The sequence below is a fragment of the Colossoma macropomum genome, unplaced genomic scaffold (genome assembly GCF_904425465.1).
Source record: "Colossoma macropomum unplaced genomic scaffold, Colossoma_macropomum, whole genome shotgun sequence".
NCBI lineage: Eukaryota > Metazoa > Chordata > Actinopteri > Characiformes > Serrasalmidae > Colossoma > Colossoma macropomum.
In genome coordinates this window covers 22,257,229-22,284,348 of record NW_023494793.1, presented here as the reverse complement: position 1 = coordinate 22,284,348, position 27,120 = coordinate 22,257,229, and the positions used below count along the sequence as shown (strand labels likewise).

At 40.0% G+C, this 27,120-nt stretch overlaps 1 protein-coding gene across 6 annotated transcripts in view; it reads left to right on the top strand.

The window, feature by feature from the left end:
* Window positions 1-26,859, top strand: part of LOC118813483 (citron Rho-interacting kinase) — a 65,199-nt gene extending 38,340 nt beyond the window's left edge. For 2 of the 6 annotated variants that reach the window (XM_036578845.1, XM_036578842.1), the window contains exons 16-39: window positions 1,578-1,775; window positions 6,038-6,231; window positions 6,356-6,491; window positions 8,632-8,736; window positions 10,068-10,208; window positions 10,339-10,446; window positions 10,826-11,024; window positions 11,878-12,051; window positions 13,125-13,280; window positions 14,829-15,009; window positions 16,168-16,256; window positions 16,705-16,809; window positions 16,991-17,160; window positions 18,099-18,179; window positions 19,327-19,462; window positions 19,758-19,897; window positions 20,019-20,111; window positions 20,484-20,592; window positions 21,869-21,997; window positions 23,007-23,087; window positions 23,214-23,292; window positions 23,381-23,554; window positions 25,027-25,342; window positions 25,730-26,859. In XM_036578845.1, the coding sequence (XP_036434738.1) occupies window positions 1,578-1,775; window positions 6,038-6,231; window positions 6,356-6,491; window positions 8,632-8,736; window positions 10,068-10,208; window positions 10,339-10,446; window positions 10,826-11,024; window positions 11,878-12,051; window positions 13,125-13,280; window positions 14,829-15,009; window positions 16,168-16,256; window positions 16,705-16,809; window positions 16,991-17,160; window positions 18,099-18,179; window positions 19,327-19,462; window positions 19,758-19,897; window positions 20,019-20,111; window positions 20,484-20,592; window positions 21,869-21,997; window positions 23,007-23,087; window positions 23,214-23,292; window positions 23,381-23,554; window positions 25,027-25,342; window positions 25,730-25,753 (3,318 nt within the window). In that variant the 3' untranslated portion in view covers window positions 25,754-26,859. Of the gene's footprint in view, window positions 1-1,577; window positions 1,776-6,037; window positions 6,232-6,355; window positions 6,492-8,631; window positions 8,737-10,067; window positions 10,209-10,338; window positions 10,447-10,825; window positions 11,025-11,877; window positions 12,052-12,403; window positions 12,428-13,124; window positions 13,281-14,828; window positions 15,010-16,167; window positions 16,257-16,704; window positions 16,810-16,990; window positions 17,161-18,098; window positions 18,180-19,326; window positions 19,463-19,757; window positions 19,898-20,018; window positions 20,112-20,483; window positions 20,593-21,868; window positions 21,998-23,006; window positions 23,088-23,213; window positions 23,293-23,380; window positions 23,555-25,026; window positions 25,385-25,729 lie in introns of those variants that run through there. The other 4 variants (XM_036578840.1, XM_036578841.1, XM_036578844.1 and 1 more) reach the window with 3 other exon arrangements.
* Window positions 26,860-27,120: the final 261 nt, after the last annotated feature.

Sequence of the window (27,120 nt, the reverse complement as noted above, 5' to 3'; positions counted from 1 at the left end):
TTAAACCTTAATACTTTAACATTAAATGTTAGAAAAAATCCTTACTGGAATTATAATGAATTGGAAAGAAGTTTGAATTCCTACCAATGAGAAATGAAATCTTGCTTAAATATGCTAAAATATAATTCCTGCAATTGAAAGCTGTATGCATTTTCTGGTAAAGAAACTTTGTTTCTTGATTAAAAGTTAAAAGCATCTTTGCCAAACAATTTACTATTATTAGCACTTGCTCCATTAAAATTTGTAGCTCTGTTTCTGAGAATTTTGGTTTTCTTTGTTTACGTTTCTTTCATTGTGCGAACGGGAGTTTTATTTGGCATGGGTCTTTAATATGTCTGACCTTAGGTACATGTGGATTTTGATTGGTTCATGCCCTGAACTTTGCATTAAGAAGACACTGGCATGTTAATCACCACCAAGGTGAATTTATGAATAGGTGTTATTTACTGTGCTTCACATTTTATGTGGTGTAGCACTTCTGGCCTCTTGTCTTGCTTAAATATGTGTCAAAGTGCATCTCACATTCTATACCAACTTTTTGGGAATTAGGTTTGTACATGAATATATCAAGAAGTCGTATTGGATCATTTCCATTGGTCCATTCATCACAAAATGATAATTTTTCACACAATGTAAAAGGCAGCTGGTGTTTTCACAAAAAAGTTGGAAGGTTCTGATTTGAGAGTGACATTGTATAATCTGGCATTTTATTGGTCAGAACATGCTTTCTTGAAAGTGCTAATTCACTCATAACAATCACATATAGGGCCAACAAACAGCTCGGTATTCATCTTTGCAGGAACAAAAATACAAAACAGTGGTCAGTGGGCAGCTAAAGTGGGTCAGTGCGCATGTGTTTCTGTGCCTTTAACAGCAATAATAATAATGCGCTGACGCCTCCTACGCTTGGATCATTTTGGCACCTCTGCTGTCCTCTGCCTGCGCCAACTCACTTGACCAGCACTGCAATCTCATGCAAATTTCAGCTCTTCGTGTTGACTGAGCATCAGGGCTGTCAGTACATCAGCTGCAAGTTTTCTTGGCCTGGAAAAAATATGTTTTCCGCAATGCAGAGCGAAGAAACAAAACAATGAAAGCATGCAATAAATCGCTCCCTCAACATTAGAATTAACATCTCAATAACACCGCCCCTGCTGATACAAAGACAGTTCTTAAAAGACATGGGCTAATTTGATGAGTGATTTCAAAGTTGTTCTTTAACACCTCTTCCTCCTCCCACATAACTGCTTTGTTTATTTATAGAGGACGATTGATGAGCTGATGCTTTTTCATCAGGTTGGCAGAATTTGAGAAGGGATGGAGTGGCGTACTGTGAAACAGAGCTAGCCATTTCTCAGAGGCACAATGATATATCAATGATTTGAAATTTAGTTCCACTAAATATAGACCTTCCCAGTGCCACTACCGCCCATAGATTCAGCCCAAACACCCGTTTCTTCATGTCAGTCATCTGTACTGTCACAGCATCTGGTAGAATGTGGTGAATTTACAGTCAGTGCTGCTTTAGTGCTGCTGTCAGTTACAGTCTAAACAGGTGAATCTCCTTTGCTTTCAAGGTGATCACGGACCTGGAGGAGCAGTTGACTCAGCTGACGCAGGAGAACGCCGAGCTGAACAGACAGAACTTCTACTTGTCCAAGCAGTTGGATGAAGCCACTGATGAGAACGAGGAGAGGCTGCAGCTCAGCCAGGAGGTCGACCGCCTCCGCAGGGAAGTGGCTGACAGAGAGATGCACCTCAACAACCAGAAGCAGGTATGGAACAAATACAGGACTGTTCAAAGGTCAGAGCACAACAAACAAACACCAACTGTCTAATGTTGGCAGTCGGCTTTATTCTGTTCCAGAGTAAGAAGTGATAAGTCAGATGACCCAGTAGGAATGGGCAAGAACCTTTTAGAGTCTCCAAACTACCACATGTTGGTATGGCATGCCAAACCAATGTCTTCTTTGGTGCTTGCTGGGGAACGTTGCATCTGTATGTTCTTTAAAATGTATTTATTTAGGCAGTAAATGCATTTTGGCTCGTAACAACACAAATAAGAATGCAAGAAAGAATTTCATATTTTCAAAATCCTTATAAAATATCTTGAGAGATGGTTGAAAGATTACAAGTTTAAGTACTTTCTTTCCTGTTGTGCTCCTTTAATTTAATACAATGTCTTAAAGGGTTTGTGTTTGTTATTCTAATGTTAGTATTTTATTCAAGGAAATAAAGGCTTCTTCCCAGATAAATAGCTTTAAACATACATGTAAACTTATTGCCTTTCGCAATTTGAATGATGAACATTTTTGTACGTGAATTATATAAAAGTTGATAAGTTTTTAGTTTAAGGGAAGGGATCCTGCTGTCAACAAGTAGAACTCTGAAGAAGAGTCCCCCTTCCCCAGCAGCACATCATGATCATTTATTTGACTAATTCACAGATTTGAGTTTTGTTTTGTTGTGCTTATGATTTTTTTTTTTTTTTACTTTTTATAAGTTTCATATAATAATATTGTGTATAAGCACCTTTTGTAACTTGATGCCTTAATGGTGCTGAAAAACAGAAGCTTTGTGGAACAGAAGCTTTCACGAGTAAAGTTTAATTTTTACATATTCTTTCCTCCATACTTTTCAAACAGTGATTGCAAAAAAGTTAATGTGTAAATGATCGTTGTTTGTAAACAGAACAATTAGTTACCCCGTTCTTTTTGTCTGAAATAGATGTAGAGCTCTCTAGATGTTGATTTCTGTGGAGTGCTGCTATAAGAGCAAGTGGCAATCATAGGGGTCCAAGTATTCCATACATTATGAAGCTAGTGTAGACATTTTATTAGAGAGAACACAAATTATAGATTTTTCAAGATGTTTTGACATTAATATGGCAACTAAATAACCTTTTTTGTAAAATAAATAAAAGTGTTAACGTGACTTGTATCGGCATAGTTGCAACTCAACTGAATAATTCTACAGCAGTTACTTGTTTTGCTATATTTATTTTTAAAATAAACCAGAATGCTTCGTTTTCATGTGAAAATCATTAAAATTGTCTCCTGGGGATAAAGCCTCTGCAGTGTAAATGTGAAAATAAGTACACATCCTGTACAGGCAATACACCTTTGCACATTTTAATGCCCAACGACCGTTTACCTGCTGAATTCAGCATAATTTTATATTGTATGTTTTACTTTTTGCCTATATATTAAACTCAGCAAAAATAAATAAATAAATATATATATATTTATTGTGCACTAAAATATGACATTTTTTCTGCAAATTAAAGCTTTCTTCCTGTAGATATTTATTTTCACTTGTAAAATCAAAAAACAGGTCATTGACCAGGGGTGTTTAATTTTTTTTGCGTACAACTGTAAATGTTTTATCAGGTGGTCTAAGACTGTTGCAGAGCACACATGTTCATGGAAGCTATACTCTTGTTGCCATATGAAAAAACAATTTGAAAAACCATTCTTCTTTTATAGAAATGAGAAAATGATAATAAATAAATTAAAGATAATAAACCTTCTTTTACAAAGGCCTATAAAACTAATAAGGATGTGACTGACAGGTGCAGTCAAAACACAGACACAAAAATACAGGAGTTGGTCTCATCACAGAAAGGAAATCACTGGACTACTTTTGTCCTTCATTGTAGTGCAATTAATACAAGGTGGAAAATGATGCTGAAAGCTACTTTTGTTTCGTAGCAGCGGACAAGCAAGATGGTGGAGGAAAGCAGAGGCTGTGTGTGTTTGCGTATGTGTGTGTGAGAAGTGGAGCTGCATGCATGTGGGAGGCGGTGTGTATGTGGGTGTGCGGTGTCTCAGTGCTGGCTGTTGTATAACACAAGCGAATGGTAATCATAGACGCTTGTGGGATGGAGAGATGTGTCATCCACTCTCTCTCCGCTCCCCTCTGCCCCGGCTGCGTTGGACTTCACACGGGCAGCAGCGCTGCATCTATGCACCTATATTTGGAGCCTCTCTCCACAATTCTTTTGCTCTCTCTCTGCCTCTTTCCTCATTACAATACTTCTTTGCTGTGTCACTCTCAAGTGGTGTGGTGGGAACAGTGCAATTCAAGTCTCAGAAAATCACAGAGCTGCCTAATTAGACTCTCTGCTTCATAAAATTACATGAAATGTCTGCTTACCGAGTTGCAGTGATTTATACTACACTACTGTCTTTTCAGTTAAACCATCTTGTTTCTAGTTGGGTATATTTATCTTGTACCTACACTCATTGACCATTACATCAGTCACACCCACTATGTAGGTCCACTTTTGGGTTTCCAACTACAAACTGCAGCCCATTAGTTGCAGCACATTATACAACAGTTGGTCCGACGTCACAGTCTAATTGGTCTACCTGAGCTGTTATTTGTGATAAGAGCACGTTTTTTATCATTCTGCTGAGCACTCGTTGCTAAGTAACAACTTGCTTTATGCTCCAGCTAACCATTACTAAGTGTCTACTTTAGCACATGCAAAACAGAAAGTGGACACATTAGATAACTTGTTATCTTAATATCACCTTCAGCAAGCTTTTCATTTGGCAACTGTGACGATGGAACAACTAAACAAACAGAACGTTGGGCCTCATTCACCAATATCTTCCTAAATTTTTTCTAAAGTTTGTTCTTGAGAAAGGTCCTAAGAAAGCGTCTACATCAGATTCCTGACATGTTCTTAAACTGCAGGACTGTTCACACCTTTGTGCTCTTGAGTGTGTGTAGATTCTGCTCTTACTTAAGAACAAATCTCAAATAAGAAAACATTGGTGAATGTCAGAATCCTCATGAAATCTGCGTAAGTGGGTTTTAAGAAGAGAATTCTTCTTAAGAACAGTTGGTGAGTGAGGCTCATTATTAACAAACAGCCAGAAACAAACAGAATATAATCTGGCTAATAGGGTGGACTTGCTTTACAGACTGGCTGGCACAAATGACATACAGTTTAATCTGAATATTGAAAAGCTTTGCTGAACCTGATGTTGCAACAGTTTTATGTGTCCATAATGCAAATGGCTGATACTTTTATGATTTTCTTTTATGGATTTCTTGGCTTGATGCTAGCACCAGCCCTGACACCACGCTGTTGTCTGCTGCAGCTGAACAGCAGAGGCGCACTGCAGGCAGCATTAGAGAAAAGCGGGAGTTTAGCAGAGTTACACTAAAGGCTAACCCTAAGCTGAAGACCAACATTAACTCAGACTGCAACTGACTAAACAGCAGGAGATGAGGGACTACTGAAATTAGCATGTTGTGAACTGTTTGTATGCCTTGTTATCTGTGCTTATTTGTAACATACTGGTGAAGCTAATACTAGTTGGAATTTGTCCTAGTTGGAAAGGTATATCACCCACTACTATAGCCTCCCCTCGAAATACTGCCATTACAGATTTTGAAGTTAGCATTTTTACTACTGGTTGTCATCCTACACTGCTGATGTTTTGCTTTAGTTAAGGTCCATCTGCCAGTACTGATACTGTATTTAAGTGCCAGTATCAGGGCTGATACCAATATTATTAGTGTTGGTGCAACACTACTTTTTTCTGTATTTTGCAGAACTGTTGGTCATGTGTTATCATGAATAAATTAACAGTTGTGATGATCACGGTCACATTATTTGCGACAACACATTGCCTCTAATGTTCTGTTGCTTAAATTTGTCAGCCCCCTCTACCCCATACATTAGTGGTAAGTGATCATCATAGGACCACCTGTATCCAAGTAGGGGTATTATTTGGGTGGTAGATCATACCCAGCACAGCAACAATACCAAAATGCTAGTGGAATGTGTTGCACTGATATCAGGGGTTTTGCTGGAGAATATTCTTTCCCTTTAAATCACTGAGACTGAATAATGAATGAAAATGAATATTGAATTGGTGTTTACATAATGCTGCCTTTTGTGGGACAGACTTTAACACCTCATATCACCTCATAATTAGTTCATGAATAATCAATCAGTCAGAATGAATTGATAATGTGCGAGTGGGTGTATTTTTGTGTATGTGTGTGTGTGTGTGTGTAGAACATAGAAACCCTGAAGACAACGTGCACCATGCTTGAGGAACAGGTGCTGGAGCTGGAGACTCTGAATGATGAGCTACTGGAGAAGGAGCGTCAGTGGGAGAGCTGGAGGAGCGCTCTGGAGGAGGAGAAGAACCAGGCTGAGCGCAGAGCCAGAGAAATACAGAGACAGCTGGACAACGAGAAACAGAACAGGTTACAGCCCACAAGTGCACACGCACACATTTCAGTGCACATTCATATTCTATATTCTCTTCCCACTTTCTCACTGTCTCATTCTCATTCTCTCCCTCTCTCTCTCTCTTTCTCTCTTTCTCAGGCTGCGTGCTGATCAGCGCAGTTCTGAATCCCGTCAGGCTGTTGAGCTGGCGGTGAAGGAGCACAAGGCGGAGATCCTGGTGCTGCAGCAGGCTTTGAAGGACCAGAAACTGAAGGCAGAAGGCCTCTCTGACACGGTACATCCCTGTATCTAAGTAGCAGGGATGGGGTACCACAGCATAGCTGATGTGAATTAGATTGACGCAAATACAATTATGTAAACAGTGTGCAACTGAGAATTAATTGTCTTATATCTCTCAGGATTTAGCTTTTGGGTGTACAAACATGCAAACATGGTATTGCTCCAAAATCTTGTTGAATTATGTTATTGTTATTATCTGATGTATAAATCTTGAGGGCCCATCTCTTTATTAGCTTGCCTACATATGGTTTATAGTACAGGTTACAGTCCTGTTTTATAAACTATATCTGGTCCTCAGTTGATAAGTCACTATGTATTTTCAATGCACTCCCAATCATATAATCTTTATAATCATTGGCACCCTTGGTAAAGATGGATAAAAATATCTTTGTGGTCTCACACTGAAATTATGAGAGAAATCTATCCTTTCACAGAAGTAGTGTTAGGGCACTTTCACACCTACCTTGTTTGGTGTGGACCAATCAAATATTCAGCTCATTGTGACAGTTGTGAACACTCCACCTGTATGCGAGTTCACATCAAACAGCTGAACAGTGGTCTAGCAAACGTTGCAAGTCTGTGCTTCCTTTTTTGCTGATAGTGGGAAGACTTTTTATGATGGTCTGCACCAAGTGGGGGAATTCAACACCAGAGCGTGCTTTTCAGTGTACGTCAGTGCAGTACTGTCTGCATAATCTGCCTGTGTAACATTTGACGATCAATACTAAAGCATTTGATTTTGTCGCAAGGACTGCAGACATTGATGACTTGAGTGAATTCAAACTGAAGCATTATTGAAACTGTGGATATCAAGAAGATTTTGGGCATGATAATACATTTTATAAAGAAGATAAGAGCGGGATAGATCTGGGTTTTATCCTATGATAGACTAGTGAGAGTTCAAATAAAAACAATATACAAGATACAATGTGACAAAAACCCAAACTCTGATGTGGAGTTGAGCAAGCAAAGTAAGTGTGAAAATAGCCTTAAATCTAAGAAAACAAACATGCTATATGTGTGAAAATAGTTGGCAACCCTACCTTGTAATACTTTGTGCAACCTCCATCTGCCAAAATAGCAATAAGTCTTCTTTTCTAATGCTTGTATGGAGAATTAGAGACCTTTCCTCAATACAGAATATTTCCAGATTCTCCAGAGTCAGAGGTTCTCTCTTTTGGACTCTCCCCTTCAGGTTTTCAGTGGGGGTTTAAGCAAAAGGACTGGGATGGCTGCGTCAAGCTTAAGTCTGTGATCCTTAACCATTTTTGTGTGAATTTGAAATTATCATTGTCCTGCTGGAAGATCCGACCATGACCCAAGAAAATCAGGCCCACAGCATCACAGACCTTCCACCATGTTTAACAGTGAGGATGAGGTTCTTTTCTGTATAACCATCCTGTTTTTACACCAAATCCACCTTAAGCGTTGTTGCCACAAAGCTCTAATTTTGTCTCATCTGAGCATAGAGCTGGTCCCAGTCTAATTTCCTGGTAGCCAAAAACCGATAGTGTAAGTGTAGCGTCCAGCAAACGTCAGGTGCTTACCCTTGTGGTCAGATAAAATATTTTTTTTCTTCTGGAACATCTTCCAAATTGTTTGCTGGCTTGGTGACACCAAAATGCTACCATCTTTTGCAAGTCTGACAGTGATCCTTGGAGAAATGTTTGCCTCTCCTCACTGTGTGTGTGGGAAAAAATGCACTTGTCTTCTTCCAGACAGATTCACTACAGCTCCAGTTGTTTTTAACTTCTTAATTATTGCATTTTTATGCACATTGCTTGAAGATGTCATCGCTTACTCCTCCCCTGCTCAGATACAGTGTATATTGCTGTTGTAGTGAAGTTTATAATAAGCATTTTTAGTGTTCAGTGAAACAACAGACCAACTGATCAACAGTCAGATCCCTTATTTCTTATTCTGAATTTATGATGACAGTAGATAAGTTAACTGAGATCAAAATCTTTCAAACTGTTGCTGATTTCTTGTTAGTATGGCATTCTTACTGCATATCACTGGTTGCTGCTTTTTTGTAAATCATACTGTCGCAGAATAAAGTTGACCTGTTGCCTCTCATGTATCTTTAGTATAGGAAAGGGTATAAAGGCTTTTTTCTTTGTTCTCTACCCCTTTAGCTGAGTGATCTGGAGAAGAAGCACGCCATGTTGGAGATGAATGCTCGCAGCCTGCAGCAGAAACTGGAGACTGAGCGGGAGCTCAAACAGAGGCTGGTGGATGAGGTATTGTCTTACTGTCTTATTGTGTTCCTATTTGTCAGAGAATTGATCAGTGCAAAAAACTCTATATGAAGTTAGATGTTATTGTCAAGACTTGCGGCAGTTATGAGGTCTGAAATTATGTGATTTAGGTACAGCTTCACTGCGCAGTTGAGAGGAATGAGTCAGACCAACAAAACAAAACATGCTACCAATCAAGTAGAAGGTGTGACTCAGCAACAAATCCCACCTGATAACAGTTGGTGGTGGTTAGATTGGACTGCAGTAATAGGCAAAGATATACCATATTTGGATTTTAAAGCTAGGGGTCAAATCATTTTGAATTTCCTCACAGAGCAAAACGTAAACTGCAAGGGTCCATATGTGGGCCTGGCACATACTTCATTTTGAGAGTCCACTGTAGATGCTTTGTAGATGCTTATCTTGTCTTTAACTAACATTCTTCTAGAAATATATTAAATGCACCTGAACTTTAACAACAAGTTTCACCAGTGTGTTGACAGTCAAGCTTCCAGAGGTGCGGGAAGGTGTTTTAGTTTGCAGTTTTAGTTTGCAATTTTTAGTAGAATGTAGCTTACATATACATTGATGGCATGCAAAATGATTTGCCTTTTTATTTCAGTGTGACGACTAATTTACATCAGAACAGTAAGTGTCATAACTTGCAATAACTGACACATCAAACTGCTGTTGCTCACCCTGATCACCCTCCTCACTCTCCTTCTGGACAAATTTCATGTAAATATGCTGAGCTGCAACCAGTCAGATTGCTTATATTTGGCACAGTAGCTGATTGTGTCAGGCCATAGTCACACTTCAATGCATGTTTCAATGCTTAAATGGATATTAAGCGTAAGATAAAATGGTTGAAAAAAATACCAATGTATTCAGAGCACAAGACATCATAACGCTACAATAATAGGCCACTTTGGGCCACAGAACTAGTCTAACTCTGCACACACTTTTCCTCTGGACACATGAACTTGCTTGTATGTTAGCAACATGCCCCAAAGCTGCTAACAGCGAGGGAAGTGACTCAGCTCACTGTAATGAAAATGCAGCAGTATCTTAAACAGTGCATGGCCTCTGCAGATTTTGAAAATATATAAATACACACTGGTGACCAATGTAGACCAATGTAGATTACGTATTAGCTTCACAGTAGTTATTGAATTTACAGTGAATAGTAGTATAAAATGAACAATAAGTCTTAAGATTGACAAGCCTGCAATTTAGAGTTTACAAAATGCCCCAGACTGATGCAGTGCTAATGTGCACAACAGTTATGCAAGTCAGTGTGCACTGCAATTGAAATCTACTCTGTTTGTGTGCAGCAAGCAAAGTTGCAGCAGCAGTTGGACATGCAGAAGAGCCATATCTTCAGACTGACACAGGGCTTGCAGGATGCACTGGATCAGACTGACTTACTGAAGACTGAGAGAACAGACCTGGAGTACCAGCTGGAAAACATACAGGTACATTTGTACCACAGCATGTTTATAAATTCACTTCAGTATTCAGTAATTCTTAAATAAAATTGGGATCTCTGAAATGTGTTAAAACTTAGTACTGACACAGAAAGAAAAAAACTGTCTAACCTTGCAGGCGGTGTACTCTCATGAAAAAGTGAAGATGGAGGGCACCATCACCCAGCAGACCAAGCTGATAGACTTCCTGCAGGCCAAGGTAGACCACCCCTCTAAGAAGAAAAAGGTCAGAGTCTGCTGGGCATTCTCCTCATTAACCCACCTGACTAACTGCTTGCTGAAAATGCTTCTCATTGAAGCCCATATTAGGTGTCCCTATAACCTTGTAAGTATGGTCCGAAAGTGCACGTCCATGGTGCATGGTGCACAAGCCATTAGTAATCCTGCGATTTGTCAAATAAGTGCACTACAACAACCCGCATGTAAACCCTTGCCCAAGCATCACAGCTGTGCAGATATGTGATGTGCAGATAGGGACACCTAATCTGACTGAATATAAACCCCTGCACCTTCTGACTGAGTAAGCTAGAGTTCTAATGATGTTCAGCTCCGGTTGCTGGATGAAGGAGCCTGGGCGGTTCACTCTGCCTCTGTCTTTGTTTCAGGGCATCTTTGGTGGCAGGCGTCGCGAGGATCTTTTGGCAGCACTGGCAGCCCAAGGCCAGACTCAGGTGCCCTCTGTGCCTGTCATGACCCCTGTGCCCCTGCAGTACAGTGACATGAAGGCAGCGCTAGACAAGGAGCGTGCCCGCTGCTCTGAACTGGAGGAGGCACTGCAAAAGACACGTATGGAGCTCAGAGAGGGTGAGATGGGCTACATGTATGCTGCCTCTTGGACAAGAGAAGATGGGTTTTGAGTTTTGAAGTTGTTAAAAAGAATAGTTCATTGGAAAATCAAATTTACAGTTTTCCTCTTATCCAAAATGTAGACAATCAGCTAAGACACGTTTGCCTGACAAGTAATGGAAGCTTATAATTCACCAATTAGCACCATGAAAACTGCCCACCCGAAATCATCACACACTTGCCTCAAGTGACTTGCTTGTGTGATATGACACTGTGTGTACATACCACTAGCTATGAAAATAGACAAAAATACGCTGTATCTCAAAGCCTAAATTTTGCGTGTGTCTTTTTATCAGTGGGTAAGATATGATATTCCTTTAGCTCCAATGTAAAACTGTCTTGCCCTCTACAAATGCTGTCACAGGAGTGGTGTTTTAAGGGTATGTCTTTAGTACCTGTAGTTAGGGAACGTAATCGTTCTACATTCAGTTGCAGTTATAAGTTGCATAGTTTGCACCATGAGGGACTAAATTTATCCAGACAATACTGGACACGCAGTTATGAGGCACATGGCATTGGCTCTTCTTATTGCTGCATGTTTGGACTGCACTTTCCCTACTTGTAAGTTGTGAATAAATGTAAATGTAAAACTAAGGAAGCAGACGTCTGACACCAAATATGTCTTGGCTGAATGACTACATTTGGGCTAAGTGGAAAATTGTGTAAATTGCATTTTTCTCTGAACATTCTGCATGTCATTCATTAATAAGTTCTAATAAACAAGTATACAATCCATAAACCTCCAGGGATCTTGCTCAGGTTTTTTTGTGTTTGACCTCATTTCTACACATTTCCTTCTCCCTTTTCTCAGCCATGCAGTTTAATAAAGCACTGGAGCATGGTGGTACTCCTGCCACCCCAGGTCTGGCCCGGCAGCAGCTCATGATGTCCACCAAATCCAACAAATCCCCTGAGCACCAGCCCAACCCACCTAACCTGGCCTCCTCCAACTCCGGCCGCAGGAAGGAGACCTCCAACCCTGAGGGTGGGCAGATTAAGCAACTTAATATTTACACCTGTTTTGCGTAATCGCACAATGAAGAGTTAGTTACTACTTTTAAGGCACATGTATAATAAAAGAGGAACTAGGTCAGCTTATATTTTGCACCAGTGGTTTTGCCTGTGCTCATAGAAAAAAAGGAAATTGCATTTAAAGAAAGAAAATTACATTAAAAATTTTATATAATGGTTGATTGTTTTGATATGATCTTTAGTCAGGAAAGATTTTCTTGTCAAATGCATCCCAAATTGGCCATTCTTATCTGCAGCTCAGTGTTTCTCCTTTTTTTTAATCATGTCTCTCCACACTCATTGTCCTTTTTGTCACTGTCCTGCAGAAATAAGGAGAGCCACTTCTGAAAGTAAGTTCTTATGCAATAGGCTGAGGATTCTCGCTTCTTCGCTTTCTCTGCAGAGATAAGCTCGCTGGCCAAAAAACTTCATAAGCAACCACTTTTGCTGAATAATTCAAAGCTTTCTTTTATGTTCCAAAGGAGATTTTTCATGAATATAAAACTGTATTATCTACAGTGAAATGTGGCAGTGTACAGAAGCGCAGAATCTAGATATGTGGTTTAGATTTGTATCATTTCTACAGAGTGCAAATCATTACATTATCATTTGCTGAGAGAACAATGGTGCATCATTAAAACTTATCTCCATTATCTAACATCATATTTTCATTACGCTGCAACCTCATACATCAGGAACATTCTCATTGCATAAAGCGCAGTCTGCCGAGGACAATGAGCTTATCTCTGAAAGCCCCTCATGGAATATCCATGATCATACACTCCTCACTCTCCACCATCTGGAATGCTCCAAAACCTGTATTTTAACTAAGAACCTGCATGTCAAACTCCAAGCTACTCACAGACAGCTTTGCTAGGGAAAGAATGCAATGCCTTCCAAACTAATGTTCTCCTGGCCCTCTCTGGTCAACCAAAGGCTGCCAGGAATGGCTGTTTTGATGTTGCTTTTGCCTGCTTTCATAAACTGCTTAGGGGAGAATGAGAGGTGATCAGTAGATGACTAAGCTGTGCTGTTTTCGCTGTTTAGAGTATGCACGACGTGTGAAGGAAAGGCTTCATCACAGTACCCATGGTACCCACAATACCCCTCACCGCTTCACCCAGGGTCTGAACATGAGGGCAGCCAAATGCACCGTGTGTTTGGACATTGTCCACTTCGGCCGGCAGGCCGCTACCTGTATCGGTATGCTGTAAAAGCATCTGTATGTAAAACAAATCATGCAAATGTGTTGTATTTCTGCCTTGTCCATTATCTAAACATTTTAGAACCCTTATCTTATATTTTTCGTGTATTTCATTCTTCTTCTGAGGTCTGTTTATTATGTTTGTGTTTGTTTATGTACCAAAAACAGTCAGAATTAATTTATACATGACCATTTTAAACCTCTCTTTTTTTAGAACTAAACAGGATGTTTTGTTACTGTGCCTTAAAGATAGATAGATAGATAGATAGATAGATATATATATATATATATATATATATATATATATAATGTGGGTGTAATTGACTGGCTGAATGGCTTTTTTGTATTGTGCCTCTTTCTAAAAACAGTCCAGGCTGAAACACTCCTCCTATAATAGGCAGATATATTTAAATATATTGGCTTTTGTGACATCCCAAAAAGGATAAATTCAAAATGGGCTGTTTTTTGCAGCTTAGTTTCCATTTATGGAATGTGCGGACAAGGAACAGTATGTTTTGAACATGTTTACATGAAACTCTTTTTTCAAAAATAGATGGAAGTTTCCCATAATATAGGTCCTTCAGCATAAAAACTATTTTTGCACAATTTTCCTGAAACAATGTCAATCAGCCAAGACATATTTGGACAAAAGTATGTCACATAGCTAAAAAAAGTAGTAGCAACATCTTGGAGCCTGGATTTTTGTTTGTACTTTTGTCCATTTTTATAAATAACTGTGCTAATTTGAGATGACTTAACAATTACTTCCATTACTAACCCTATTTCTGAGGTAAATGAGCTTTGGAGCTCCAGTGTAAAACTACAGAAGCAAACTTAAAGCTATACTATGTCATTTTTTGTTTAAATTGAAAGAAGTAGCATTACTGAGTCAGGAAAAAATATGGTGTGTATGCTCTGCGTTAACCTACGAAGCCTGAAATAATGATTGTGTCAGATTGCATGGGAGATTTTCAGGCCACAGTATATATCCTTACATATAAACACCAGACGCACAGACCTAATAAAGAACAACAATGTTTGGGTCTCAAATGCAAAATTAAAATTATACTGATGACAGATATGCTGACAAAGGCAGATAATTCACTTACATCCTTAAAAGACATGTCATTTTGCGAATTTTGACTGTGTTTGTCTTTGAACACTCAACACTTGCAATCATTAGATTTGTTCACTCACTGGGGGTCCGAACCAACGTTACAAGATATTCTCCTGACATTGTTTGCAATTACACATTCCCGCCAGAGAGGTCTCCAAATCCCCAAAACTTACATAGTGTAGTTTATGATACCAAACATGCCTTGGCTGATTTACTACATTTGAGGCAAGAGGAAAATTGCACAATTATAATGTTTTGTCTACTATTCTTTGACATATTGTTATCTAATAAGTAATCTAAGGTAGATTATCCTCCTGACGTTTCTCATTACTCACCATACTTTGATGAATTGCCTAGTTTTGAGGTCAGTTGACGATGCTAACCCCATCTTGATACTCTTGCTTTAACTGTATTTTCTCTCCTGCTTTAGAATGTCATGCTTTGTGCCACCCAAAATGCTCCCCATACCTTCCAGCCACATGCGGCGTGCCTACTGAGTATGCCTTGCACCTATCTGAGGCTCTGTGCAGGGAGAAGGGCAGTTCCTCAGGCCTGGCGCTTAAAGACTCCAGTGGACACATGAGACTGGAGGGCTGGATGAAGCAGTTTAGGTCAGTCAGCATGCATTACTATAGAGCACTGATTCCCAGTCTTGGTCCTGAGGATCCACTGCACAGTTTCTCATATTCTCTGATCCAGCTAATCACCTGGTTATCAAGCCCTTCATGAGTTGGATCAGGTGTGCTGTGCCAGGCTGTGGGTCCTCTGAGAGCAGAATTAAGAAACACTAGTATAGTGCAGAGACAGTTACTACCAAAGAAAAATCTTTGGTAAATATGGTGGATTTATGAATGTGTTGGACCAGGCATGAGACCAGACATTCTTAGTTTTAAGCATGCACACATTTATCAGATTAACTCAAGCAGAGCAGACTGGGGACACAACATTTTTGCATTTCTCTGTTACTCAGAGACTTTTTGGACTAGAAGACCAAATTCATATATATTAAACGTACATCTGTCTGCTAATTGTGCATACCATTTAAAGATGATTACATATGACATATTATTCACAATATTTATTTGAATGCCTGAAGTCAGATGTTGAAATTGAGCCCCACCCTGGGGACAGTTGCAACGCAGATCAAGGACAGTTATTATTATTTTGTTCATCTTTAGCCTCTCATGGTCTTGCCTGTTTTGTTCATTATGATAAAACAGATAAATTGCACCTATATTGAGCTAAAAATGTTGAAAAGTACTGTTGTCTTGGGGATTGTTGCAACAACTTTTGCAACCGGCCTCATCCTATCACCCATGACAGAACCTCATGTCCTAGCTAGACACACTGAGCCTGTGATAACTGTGTCACTTAAAAGTCAACAAAACAATGATTAAAACTAAGTACGTTTTAATTAATTTATACACAAGCTCAGGACAAAAATACAGCTCATGAAAAAAAATACTATCACTCCTTCGAAATAAGTGTTTTTCAATAAATGCAGCAGCTGATGTTGAAAGTGTCTTCTGTCTTACTGATGGGGTGAGGGTCTAACTGAGCATGTGCTGTATAAGTGTCATCACTCTAGCATGTTTCTGATTGGAGGAATTAAACTTATTGCAACTGTCCCATGTTGCATCCATCCCCAGCCCCCCCAATGCAGAGAAATGCACAGAGCACTTTCTGTTGACTGAAGAATGATAGCAGCCTATATGTTCAACAGCCTCATTTGTTATCATTGCATAATTACGTCTTCTTCTTGTTTGTAGGAACGGAAAACGTGGGCAGGGCTGGGAGAGGAAGTATGTGGTGCTGGAAGGGAACAAGATTCTCACCTACGAGACAGAGCCCAGAGAAGGTCATTATTTCATCTCATCTAAGAAAACATTATTGATTTATCACTGTTTTAGCATTATTGATATTATATATAAAAACCCAGAGAACAAGTTGTAGGCTCACTAGCCCTTCTGGACAGGAAATAAAATGTCTACATTTAGACACTGTAAACCTTGGTTCCTATTACCATCACTGTAAAGAAATCTGTGTGGGTAAGTTTCCCTACGGTTAACTATTTCGCATCAAAACACTCTGAATAACTTTGTTTACTTTTCATTGATTGAATTATGCAGAAGTTTTGAGAAAACGATTAAATTCTACTTTGAACACACACACTGCACAGTATTCCATCCACTAATCTACACACTGGCTACTTGACAGCTTCACATTGTTGCAAACTCTTTTGGTTTTTAATATATTTACATACATTCACATATTTTAGTATATCTAACTTCTCTGCTGGGTTTCAGAGTCAGTGAAGCCTGTGGATGAGTTTGATCTGTGTGTGACGGATGGGGAGGTGGTCATACACAGCTCCGTGGGCGGCTCTGAGCTGACCAACACAGCCAAGTCTGGTAAGAACTTCTCCCACTGAGCCCTACAGGCCTGGCTTTGGCCAGAGGGAAGAGCAGAATGGCAAACAGGATGGCAGTGCTAAAGAAGTCTGGGCCAAATGATTTTGAAATACAACAAGTATTTAAGTTTGAATCATCCTCCTGCTAGTGTGGGGTGTAATGGAGGTGTTTGGATCCTCAGATGTACCATACGTGTTGAAGCTGGAGTCAGTACCCCATGCATCATGCTGGCCGGCGCAGACTCTGTACCTCTTGAGCTCAGGCTTTCCGGAGAAGCAGCGCTGGGTGGCTGTGCTGGAGGCCATTGTGGCCAGCGCCCGCGGAGCCCGCGAGAAAGCAGAATCAGATGCAGTGAGTGGAGGAAAAATCTGATACTAAACTCATCTTGATCCTGATGTACAGTGGACAGGTTTATATGCAGTATTAGTCATATAGTTATATACTAGGCTGATGACAACTCAAAACTAAACACATAGGGGAAGATGCGGAAAGAGGCCAGTGAAATTACAGTGAGCAACTTTGTGTCTGTATAAAAAAAAATCTAACTAAAATACATTTTGGGTATGTATACTCAAGGGGATCTTTTGTCTTTTGATTCATGGGTTTACATGTTCACTCGATACATAGATTAATCATTGACATGCACAGATCATATATTTAGATTCTAAGTGCATATTTTCTAATGACAAAAAAGGTTCTGGTGGAATAGATCTCAGGACTGGCGTGATCTAGATGACATACCAATTTAGCCAGATCATGGCCAATCAGTTTTCGGGATATGACTAGATTTGGCGGCGTGATTTGGTCAGGAGAGAAACATCTTGCCCCAGGGCCATCTTATCCCGTGCACATCTTCCTTATCTTACCGTATGTTTTACATGACATTTATGAAGCAAATAATTAGAGCTTTAATAGCTTGGTTCTAGTTGAATGTCTTTTGTTATATAGTATGTTTTATGTGCAAATGTTCCTAGATTTGTAGGTGCAGGCGCAGAATAATGCTAAACACTCCACTGATTCAGGTAAATAGTGTCTAAACAATTGCCTGATGCCTAAAATAGTGTCTGTTATTGAGGGGAAATTTCAATCTAAACCTGCACCTCTCTCCTGAATCAGAAATCTCTTGGCCTCCAAAACCCCAAATTAGTCCCTGCCTACCAGTTTGAAGCTTTCCATACCACCGAATGTTCCTTACATGTAATCATTCCCTGGCTTGGTATAATGTGCAACTACATCTGTGTTTACAGTAAATGAGCTGAAAACTAAACCCTCTTTCTGGCCCCTCACAGAAGTTGCTGGGTAATTCTCTGCTCAAGCTGGAGGGGGATGACAGACTGGACATCAACTGCACTCTCCCCCTCACTGACCAGGTACCAGGGTGCACATAAAAAGTACTGACATTAGAATAAATAAAATATTACAGAAGCAATATATATATATAGACATATATATAAAATCAAGCACATAACCATGCAGTCTCTGTGGACAAACACTGGTAGAAGAATATGTTGTCGTGAAGAACTCGTGGGTCGTTGGATGCCACCAAGCTAGTTTGTGAAATTTCTGCCCTGCTAGATCTGTCAACTATAAGTGCCATAAGTGTAAAATGGTCTTTTACAGTGTGGGCAGTGCATTGGGAGCTTCATGAAATGGGTTGCTGCACGCCTAAGATGGTTATGTGTAATGCCAGGTGTCATCACTGGACTCTGGAGCAGTGGAAACATGCATTCTGGATTAATGAATCATGCTTCACTATCTGGCAGTCTGACGGATGAATCTGGGTTTAGTGAATGCCAGGAGAACACTACGTACTGGAACTCATAGTGCCAGCAGTAAAGTTTGGTGGAGGAGGGATAATGGTCTATGGCTGTTTTTCAGGGGTGGGCTTGTCCATTAGTTCCAATGAAGGGTAATATTAATGTTGCAGCATAGAGACATTTTTGACAATTATATGCTTCCAACTCAGTGGCACTAGTTTGGGGAAGGCCCTTTCCTGCTCCAGCAAGACTGTGCTCCTGTGCGAAAAGTGAGGTCATCAAGACATGGTTTGAGAAACTCCAGTGGCCTGTACAGAGCCCTGACCTCAACCCTGCTGAATACCTCTGGGATGAATTGGGACATAGATGTGTGCACCAGGCCTTCTCGTCCAACATCAGTACACAACCTCACAAATGCTCTTTTAAATGAATGTGCACAAATTCCCATAGACACACTCAGAAATCTTATAGAAAGTCATCCTAGAAAAGTGGAGGCTGTTATTGCTGCAAAAAGTGAGGCCAACTCCATATTAGTACCCGTGGTTTTGGAATAAGATGTCCAACCAGCTCCCTTAGGTGTGATGGTCAGGTGTCCACGCACTTTTGGCCATATAGTGTATAATCAGGTTTGGAATTGGACCATTTGTCAAAGCAGATCAGTCATTATCGTATCGTGCCAAGGCTGAAACCAGAATACAAGTATAAAAGCGCATCTTTTGTTCTTCTCATTAATATTTATTTGTCTTTCCTGTGTGCTCAGATCGTCTTGGTGGGTTCAGAGGAGGGTCTCTATGCACTGAACGTCATCAAGAATTCACTGACTCACATTCCAGGCCTGGGCTCTGTGTTCCAAATCCACATCATCAAAGAGCAGGACAAGCTGTTGATGATAGTGGGTGAGTGGAGCTTCAGCACCTGGCTCCTCCTCTTTATGCTTCTAGTGACATGTTTAATGCATCATTCAGCAAATACAGCAGCAGTGATGGCTCAGGTTGTCCACCACCACATTTGTCTGGTGTTGCACTCATACCAGTAGCTATTATTATCATAATTATCAACTATTGCTGGTGTTCTGTTTTAAAAATAAAATACACTGGTCTGTAGGGAGTGTACTGACACTGTTTCTCCTGTAGGGAGTGTACTGACATTGTTTTTCCTGTAGGGAGTGTACTAACACTGTTTTTCCTGTAGGGGACGAAAGGGCACTGTGTCTTGTGGAGATCAAGAAAGTGAAACAATCTCTATCCCAGTCCCACCTCCCAACCCTGCCTGAAATTGTGCCATACATCTTTGAGACTGTCAAGGGCTGTCACCTTTTTGCCGCAGGCAGGGTAAGACTGCTGCCTCCGCAACTGTGCTGACTGACACTCTACAGTCTATTTTTGGCCTACGCCGACTGCGTGTCATACTGTATGTTAGACCTCCTGTAATTTTCACTCTTTCTGCCTTTAGATTGAAAATAACTCGTGCATTTGCGCAGCGATGCCCAATAAAGTCACAATCCTGCGCTACAATGATAATCTGAGCAAGTTCTGCATTCGCAAGGTGAGTGGCTTTTATACCAACCTGTCCCTTACACAAATGTAATTACAAGTAAAGGTTTATGACCAGATTCCATGGTGTAAATCTGGGATGCAAACATGCATCTACATCATGCACTTACAGCTACAGCGATCAAACATCTCAAGATAATATATTTTATAAGTTCAGCCTGAGACAAACAGATTGTACAAACCATATCAAATCCCTAAGCAGCTATTCTCCAAGCAGCATTTATTTCCGACACGTTCTCGCCTTCTGGTCTGGCCATAATGACCTCCCATGGGGCTGGGGCTCCACACAGACAAGTACACTCTTGCCCCTAATGATCGATCTCTCTCTCTCTCTCTCCTCTCTCTCTCTCTCTCTCTCCCTCAGGAGATTGAAACCCTGGAGCCATGTAGCTGTATTCACTTCACTAGCTACAGCATCATCATCGGCACCAACAAGTTCTATGAGATCGAGATGAAGCAATATGTGCTGGAGGGTAGGTGGATCAATAATAAGCTGAGAGTTTCAAGTCTCTATTTTTTATCATCTTCTCATCTATCATTTGGACTGAGATGCATGAACTATTTAGAGAGCACTTATAGCTGGAAGCAGTTGATATAAAATGTTCCTTTCTCATATAAAACTATTGCTGTAAGGTCACAGCCTTGACACTGCACCGACATAACACTGAAAAGAAGATACTTGTCACTTTCATACAGCCAGGAGCTAGAGCAGCACAATATGTTCAAAATACTTGTATTTGAATATTAATACTTTGAGTCTCTTGTAAAGGTATTGGAAGAGCAAGGCTGATTCTTTTAGTTTTGCACTAAAAACATTTGAGTTTGAGATCAGAAGATGAGATGTTAGCTCAGAATAATTTAAAGAATTAGTGAAACCCAGGGATGAAATGAAACTCCTATAACCCAGGGAAGACTGCATTTTTGTTAAAAAGATGAAGCCATTTTGACACTGAGAAAAGAGGAAAAATCGATCAGAGCCATTGCACAAGAATTGGGCAATAATTAGGGATGTACTGGAAAAAACACTGGGGTGTACTAACAACCAGACATCGAACAGGCTGGCCAAAAAAAAAACAGCAGTTGATGACAGAAACGTGGTGAGAGCTGTGAAGAAAACCTACACATCTGCACACAGTGAAAAAAACTTAACTTGTTAGAGAGCTCATCTGCAGATTTTGGTGAACAGTATTGCAAGGGGCAGTATCATGGAGCCCTACCAGGGGGCACCATCATGCAGCACTACCAGGGCCACCATAAGAGGGGCAAAACTCTGGATGAATCAGGGTGTCCAGGAACATGCAAGAGATTGTAGATGCCAGTTTTGTGCTTTTTAAAGCTGAAGAGTTATGAAAAAGCTAAAGTTTGGGAAGTGGACTTTGCCTGAAACTACTCCTCCTTCTCATCTTCCCTCATATTTCCATCACTACCTTCCGTTTTCAGTGAATACATTTTTGCACCAGATCTCCTCCCCATTCCTCTGTTCATCACAGCGGCTTTCTAGCCTACTGACCTCCTGCTCTGACCTCTCCTACAGTCATATAATCTCTTCTCTCAGGACAGCATGTTGAAGGCATGGTCACAAACACACAAACTACTATAATGATGTGTTGCTTTGGTTTAAACTCTTCTCAGTGGGTGTAGAATGTCAAGCTCCGCCCTTGCATTAGAGCCTTCAAGAACAGAGCAGAGTAATTTATGGGAAAACAAGTCAACACAAAAAGTCATCAGGCTTTGTGTGCTGTTTCACAGAGTTCCTGGACAAGAATGACGTGTCTCTGGCTTCAGCCATGTTTACCACGTCCTCCTACAGCTTCCCCATCGCCATCATGCAGGTGTCCAGCACCCCTCAGAAAGAGGAGTACCTGCTCTGCTTCCATGGTCAGATGCACGTCTACTTACCACTCACTTCTTGTTTAACTTCTCGTTCAGTTGAGTTCTTGTTCTGTAGACTAAAATGCATAAATATGAACATTTCTGGTTAATTAACTTCCACCAAGTCAAAATTCTAAGTCACTTAATGTGAGGCTCTCTTGGCCAGACAAGTGACGTGATAGATTTCTGTGAAAAATTGGAAAAGTTTAATTCACTTTAAATCATGTTAATGTAATCTGACAACACTTCAGTTTATTGGATGGTTTGGTTTGTCAGAGCATGAAATCTTAATTCTTTGGAATCTTGCAGTGAGTTTTGTAGTATTCCAGCACGGCATAGTGTTAAGCTGTATGTAGTATTCATACATTTTCATCAAACCTATAAATGATTAAATGGATTTCCAAATGAACCAGGAATTTATCATTTGTATATTTAATCATTTATATTCATTTTCTGTGAGATACTATATTAAATTTGTTTTTGTGTCTATTACACACAGAATCTAAAAAGAGGTTTTTAAACTCATGGTGTAGCTTTTAAATACTGTGTGCAGAAATGAATAATTCATACATTGTACAAGAAATGTAGGAATATTATGTCAAACCTACATTTTGCGAAACTATTTTCTAAATCTGACTGAAAAGTTGAAAGATTTAATACTGACATAAAAAATATACACCCTCCAATAAATCAATATGTTGTGGAAATTTAATGACGTGAATCCAGCTGATATGAAAAGGACCATTCTTAGGGTTGTGTTTATACGCAGTAAATATTTCAGCTCAGTTCAGTCACTATGTAAGCAGTTAAACTCAGTATTTTAGATCTAACCTTTAAAAGTTCATGTCTAAGAATCTGGAACGCAGCTTTGAAACTCTGCATGGTTGCATGACTAAACAGAGGTTTTTGCCTGAATTCTTTTTATGATGCCACTTATCAGGCCTTAGATGAGTGGACATATGGAATGACCCATGCCAAATAAATATGCACATGTAATGTTTGTTGGCACTGGCAGAGTTTGGAGTGTTTGTGGATGCCTACGGCCGCCGGAGCCGCTCAGATGAACTCAAATGGAGTCGTCTTCCTCTGACCTTTGGTAACAGCATAATCAAATTGTCTTGAGTGTAGCACGTTCAGACAGAGCCTGTGCTGCTCTCTTATGTAAAATACACTCAAATAGTTTAATTAGTATTTTAATATTTCACTCTTTTCTGGTCCTCAGCCTTCAGAGAGCCTTACCTGTTTGTGACCTTTTTCAACTCGCTTGATGTTATTGAGCTTCAGGGACATGCTGCTCTCGGGTACGTTACAAACCGCCACAGCTCAGAGCAGATACTCAGCGTTCTCCATTAGCTGATGTGAAAGATGTTAAATGTTCTGTGTGTTCAGGCCTCCTGCACTTGCTCACCTGGACATCCCTAACCCACGCTACCTGGGTCCAGCCATCTCGTCAGGTGCCATCTACCTGGCCTCCTCCTACCAGAACAAGCTGAGGGTGATCTGCTGCAAGGGCCACCTGGTGCGAGAGTCCGGCGAGCTGCAGCGGACGGGCTCCAGCAGGAGGTACAAATCACACTTATTAGTCTTTCTTCGTTATGGTCAGCTTCAACTTGCACATTAGGGGTCAGAATTTCTGAAAGGCTGCTTTGGTGAAAATGTCTGCTGTAAAAAATGTTATATGGACTGTTCTACTGGACTGCACTCCCACAGTATGTGTGTGTGTATGTATGTATGTATGTATGTATGTGTGATTTTATATATATATATATATATATATATATATATAAGAAGTATTCAGACCTTGGATATTTACAAGGATTATGTAATGATAGAGTGAGGTAGTAATAAGCTAAGAACGTACAAAGTCAATATTTGTTTCAATGTTGTTTTTCTTATTTTTTAAATTTCATTTAAAGTATTATAGGTTTTATAAAGTTATAGATTACAGAGGTATTTTATAGTTTTATAATTGTCATTTAAAGATTTATATTTCCTGAGTGTACATTTTAAATAACAAACTTTATTCATAAAAATGCTGACCCACGTTTTCGTGTCACTACTGAAACACGGTTTTAGTCAATAGGTGGAGACTTATTTTAGCCACACCCCTGCATTTTAGAGCAGGAAGTGAGACTGCATCCCCATCCCTCATGGCCACATGCTGAGCAGTTAGATCCCATTGTTTTGTTTAAGTAAACTTTTTTATGTTTTAATAAAAATATGATTTTGTGTGTGTACGTTTGTTAAAAGCTCTGTTTGCTAGTCATGTGCTGGCTAGCATTTTTAAGTTCTGCTCTCAATTAGATCAAATTGCCACCACCTCAATGTTTGGTAAAGTTTCATGTGTGTTCCGATTGTTTTGATAGTGAGAAAATGGAATGTTCAGTCATTTGTTTTAATAAACATAATTGAGCTATAGGGTCACTCAAAACAAAAGGGTCTAAAGTCCAAGTCAGTTAGAAGTCTGAAAAGTGTTTTCAGCTTTGACTTAAAACCAGTTCAGGAGAATGATCCATATAAATAAAAGTGGACTGAATTCACAATGGAATTAGGGATTGATTAGGAATGACTGGTTACAGCTGTGTGTATATATAGATACACAAATACACCTTATTTCTACCTGTTTGAAGTATTTAGTGTTTACCTTGCCACAGTGTAGAATGTCTATTTTGCTGCTTTCTATTTATTTCTCTAACATATTGGAGAAAAAACAAAATATGCTATAACGTTTGCACAGGCTAGATTTTATGTTTTTTTCCCCCAGTGTGTTAAATTCAGCAAATCTACAGTAACTGTGCATTAAAATGTGCAGAGCGGTTCTTTGTAGAGGATGTGTATTTATTTTGACTTAGAAAATCAAAAAAACACCTGATTTGACCAGGTGCCCAAACTTCACACTGTATGCTTGAGCAGGAAAATGTACTGGACTCTGGCCCTCCAGGACCAGAAGTGATGACCCCTGCTATAGACGGTCACTGGTTATTTAGCCCAGGGGAGCAGTTTTTGATGACCTGTTGATATGTTGATCTCCACAGCAGCCCGAACAAGCGTGGTCCACCAACGTACAACGAACACATCTCAAAGCGGCTGGCCTCAGGGCCTGGGGCCCAAGAGGGCGGTCTGCACCGCGAGCCCAGCACGCCTCACCGTTACCGTGAAGGCCGCACTGAGTTCCGCAGGGACAAGTCTCCGGCCCGGCCGCTGGACAGGGAGAAGTCTCCGGGGCGCGCCGTGCTGGACAGCCGCAGGGAGAGGTCGCCGGGACGGGCATTCGACGAGCGCGAGAGAGACAGGGAGCGCTCACGCCTGCACACTAGCTCAGTCCGCACCCAACTCACACCCGTCAACAAGGTACGCATGAAGCACTGCCATGTTAACTGCGTGTCCTTCTAGCGCCATAAAGGTCAGGATTTAAGCTGCCGTACATCAGTACATAATACTGATCTGATCCTTTGTAGTAGTTTAGAACCCTGTGCAAACATGAGGTGCACACTCTCCTGTGCCTGACAGAGAATACTCTTAAGAACCTGTAGACGTGTTGTAAACATTCGTGCAAAAAAAAAAAAATAAAAAGAGAAAAAAAATAGTGATGAGATCCTAGTTAAGTTCCTGGAAACGTAACTGTAATTCACTGTGACTTGGTGAGGCTCGTTCCGTCCGTTAGTAACGTTAGTGTTTCTGAGGCAGAGCGGGCAGCCTGCTGAACTGTGTGACCTCTCTGTCCTGGTGCTGGTGTAGGTGTGGGACCAGTCTTCAGTGTGAGAGCGCCCTGGACAGCTGGAGTAAGAGCCATCGTCCACTCCCAGCACGGATGGACATGCCATTTTACAGGCCCCTCTTTTAACACAGCTATTTCATCATGCCATTGCCTGTAATGTGAGCAGAACCATGTTGTAATATTTTCCTTAGCTGTTGTCCAAATATACTTGCACCTAGACATTTTGCTCACATATTTACGTATAATGGTGGTTGATGGTGAAGGCCCCTGATTAGCGTAAGGCTGTAAACAATACCTAATAATGATGAAGCCCTTAACTAGTTAAAAATGCATAGCACCTCATTACTGTAAATATATTGATTCCAACTTTTATATTAGTTTAAAGGTATGATAGGTGAATGATATAGCCAGGTCTATTTTTTATGAAAAAAACAAAACGTGTTTATATATAGTTAAAACAATGGTTTCCTACAGAAAAGCTGTTTTCACTTTCTCATGTCTGCTATAATGGTCATCACAATTAAGCTGGCTGCTTTTCCAATATTGTCTGTCAAATCCTTTGTCTGACAATTTTGTAAGAGCTAAACGACAGACATAACCTAACTGCACACTGCATATATTTATGCTAATATAACTCTAAGCTTATAGAACTTTTTTGAAAAAGAGACAGGTCATGTTCTCGCTACAAGTGTCCTTGTGCTGTTACAGTAATCGTATAGCATTTTGTTGATACAGTATAAACAGATTATTAGCTTTTACTGACACACTGTTGACTCCAAGAAGTCTACTGGGCTCTTCTGGAAATTTTCGCTGCTTAGTGTACAGACGTCCTGTTATGCTGTATGGTGAAATTAATGTCCAGTAGCCCTCAGGGTTTGTATAAGAACTATTACTGCTTCCTTATCGTGTGGGATAACAAGCACAGCTACAGCCCTGCTCCCCCCTTTTTTTTGTAATCACAAATTTTAAGCAAATACTTGAGTGTTCACATCATACGCATGAGTACCTTCTTCCTCAGTTCTGGGAAGTCCTGTCATGTATCCAACTTGATATGGATTGTTATACATATTGATGTTTTAAAACTAACAAAAATGCTTTTCTTTTGTTTTTTGTAAACATGTTGAAGTAAATTAAACATTCTAAAGTTGAATGAATGTTTCTCTTGCATTATTATTATTATGGTCATAGCACAAACACACTGAAAACAATGCGAACAGATTATGAATCAGTTATTTTGAAGAGAACAACATGGAGTTTCATGTTCAGATTTATTATCATATAAGTTTGTGACAGTGTCTATTTCTGAATGGTTATCATTGTGCAAAAAATAAACCATGGAATTTTCTCTTTTGAAGAAAAAAAAAATTCACATTCACGGATTGATGTTAATGTTAAGTCATTCATAGATCAA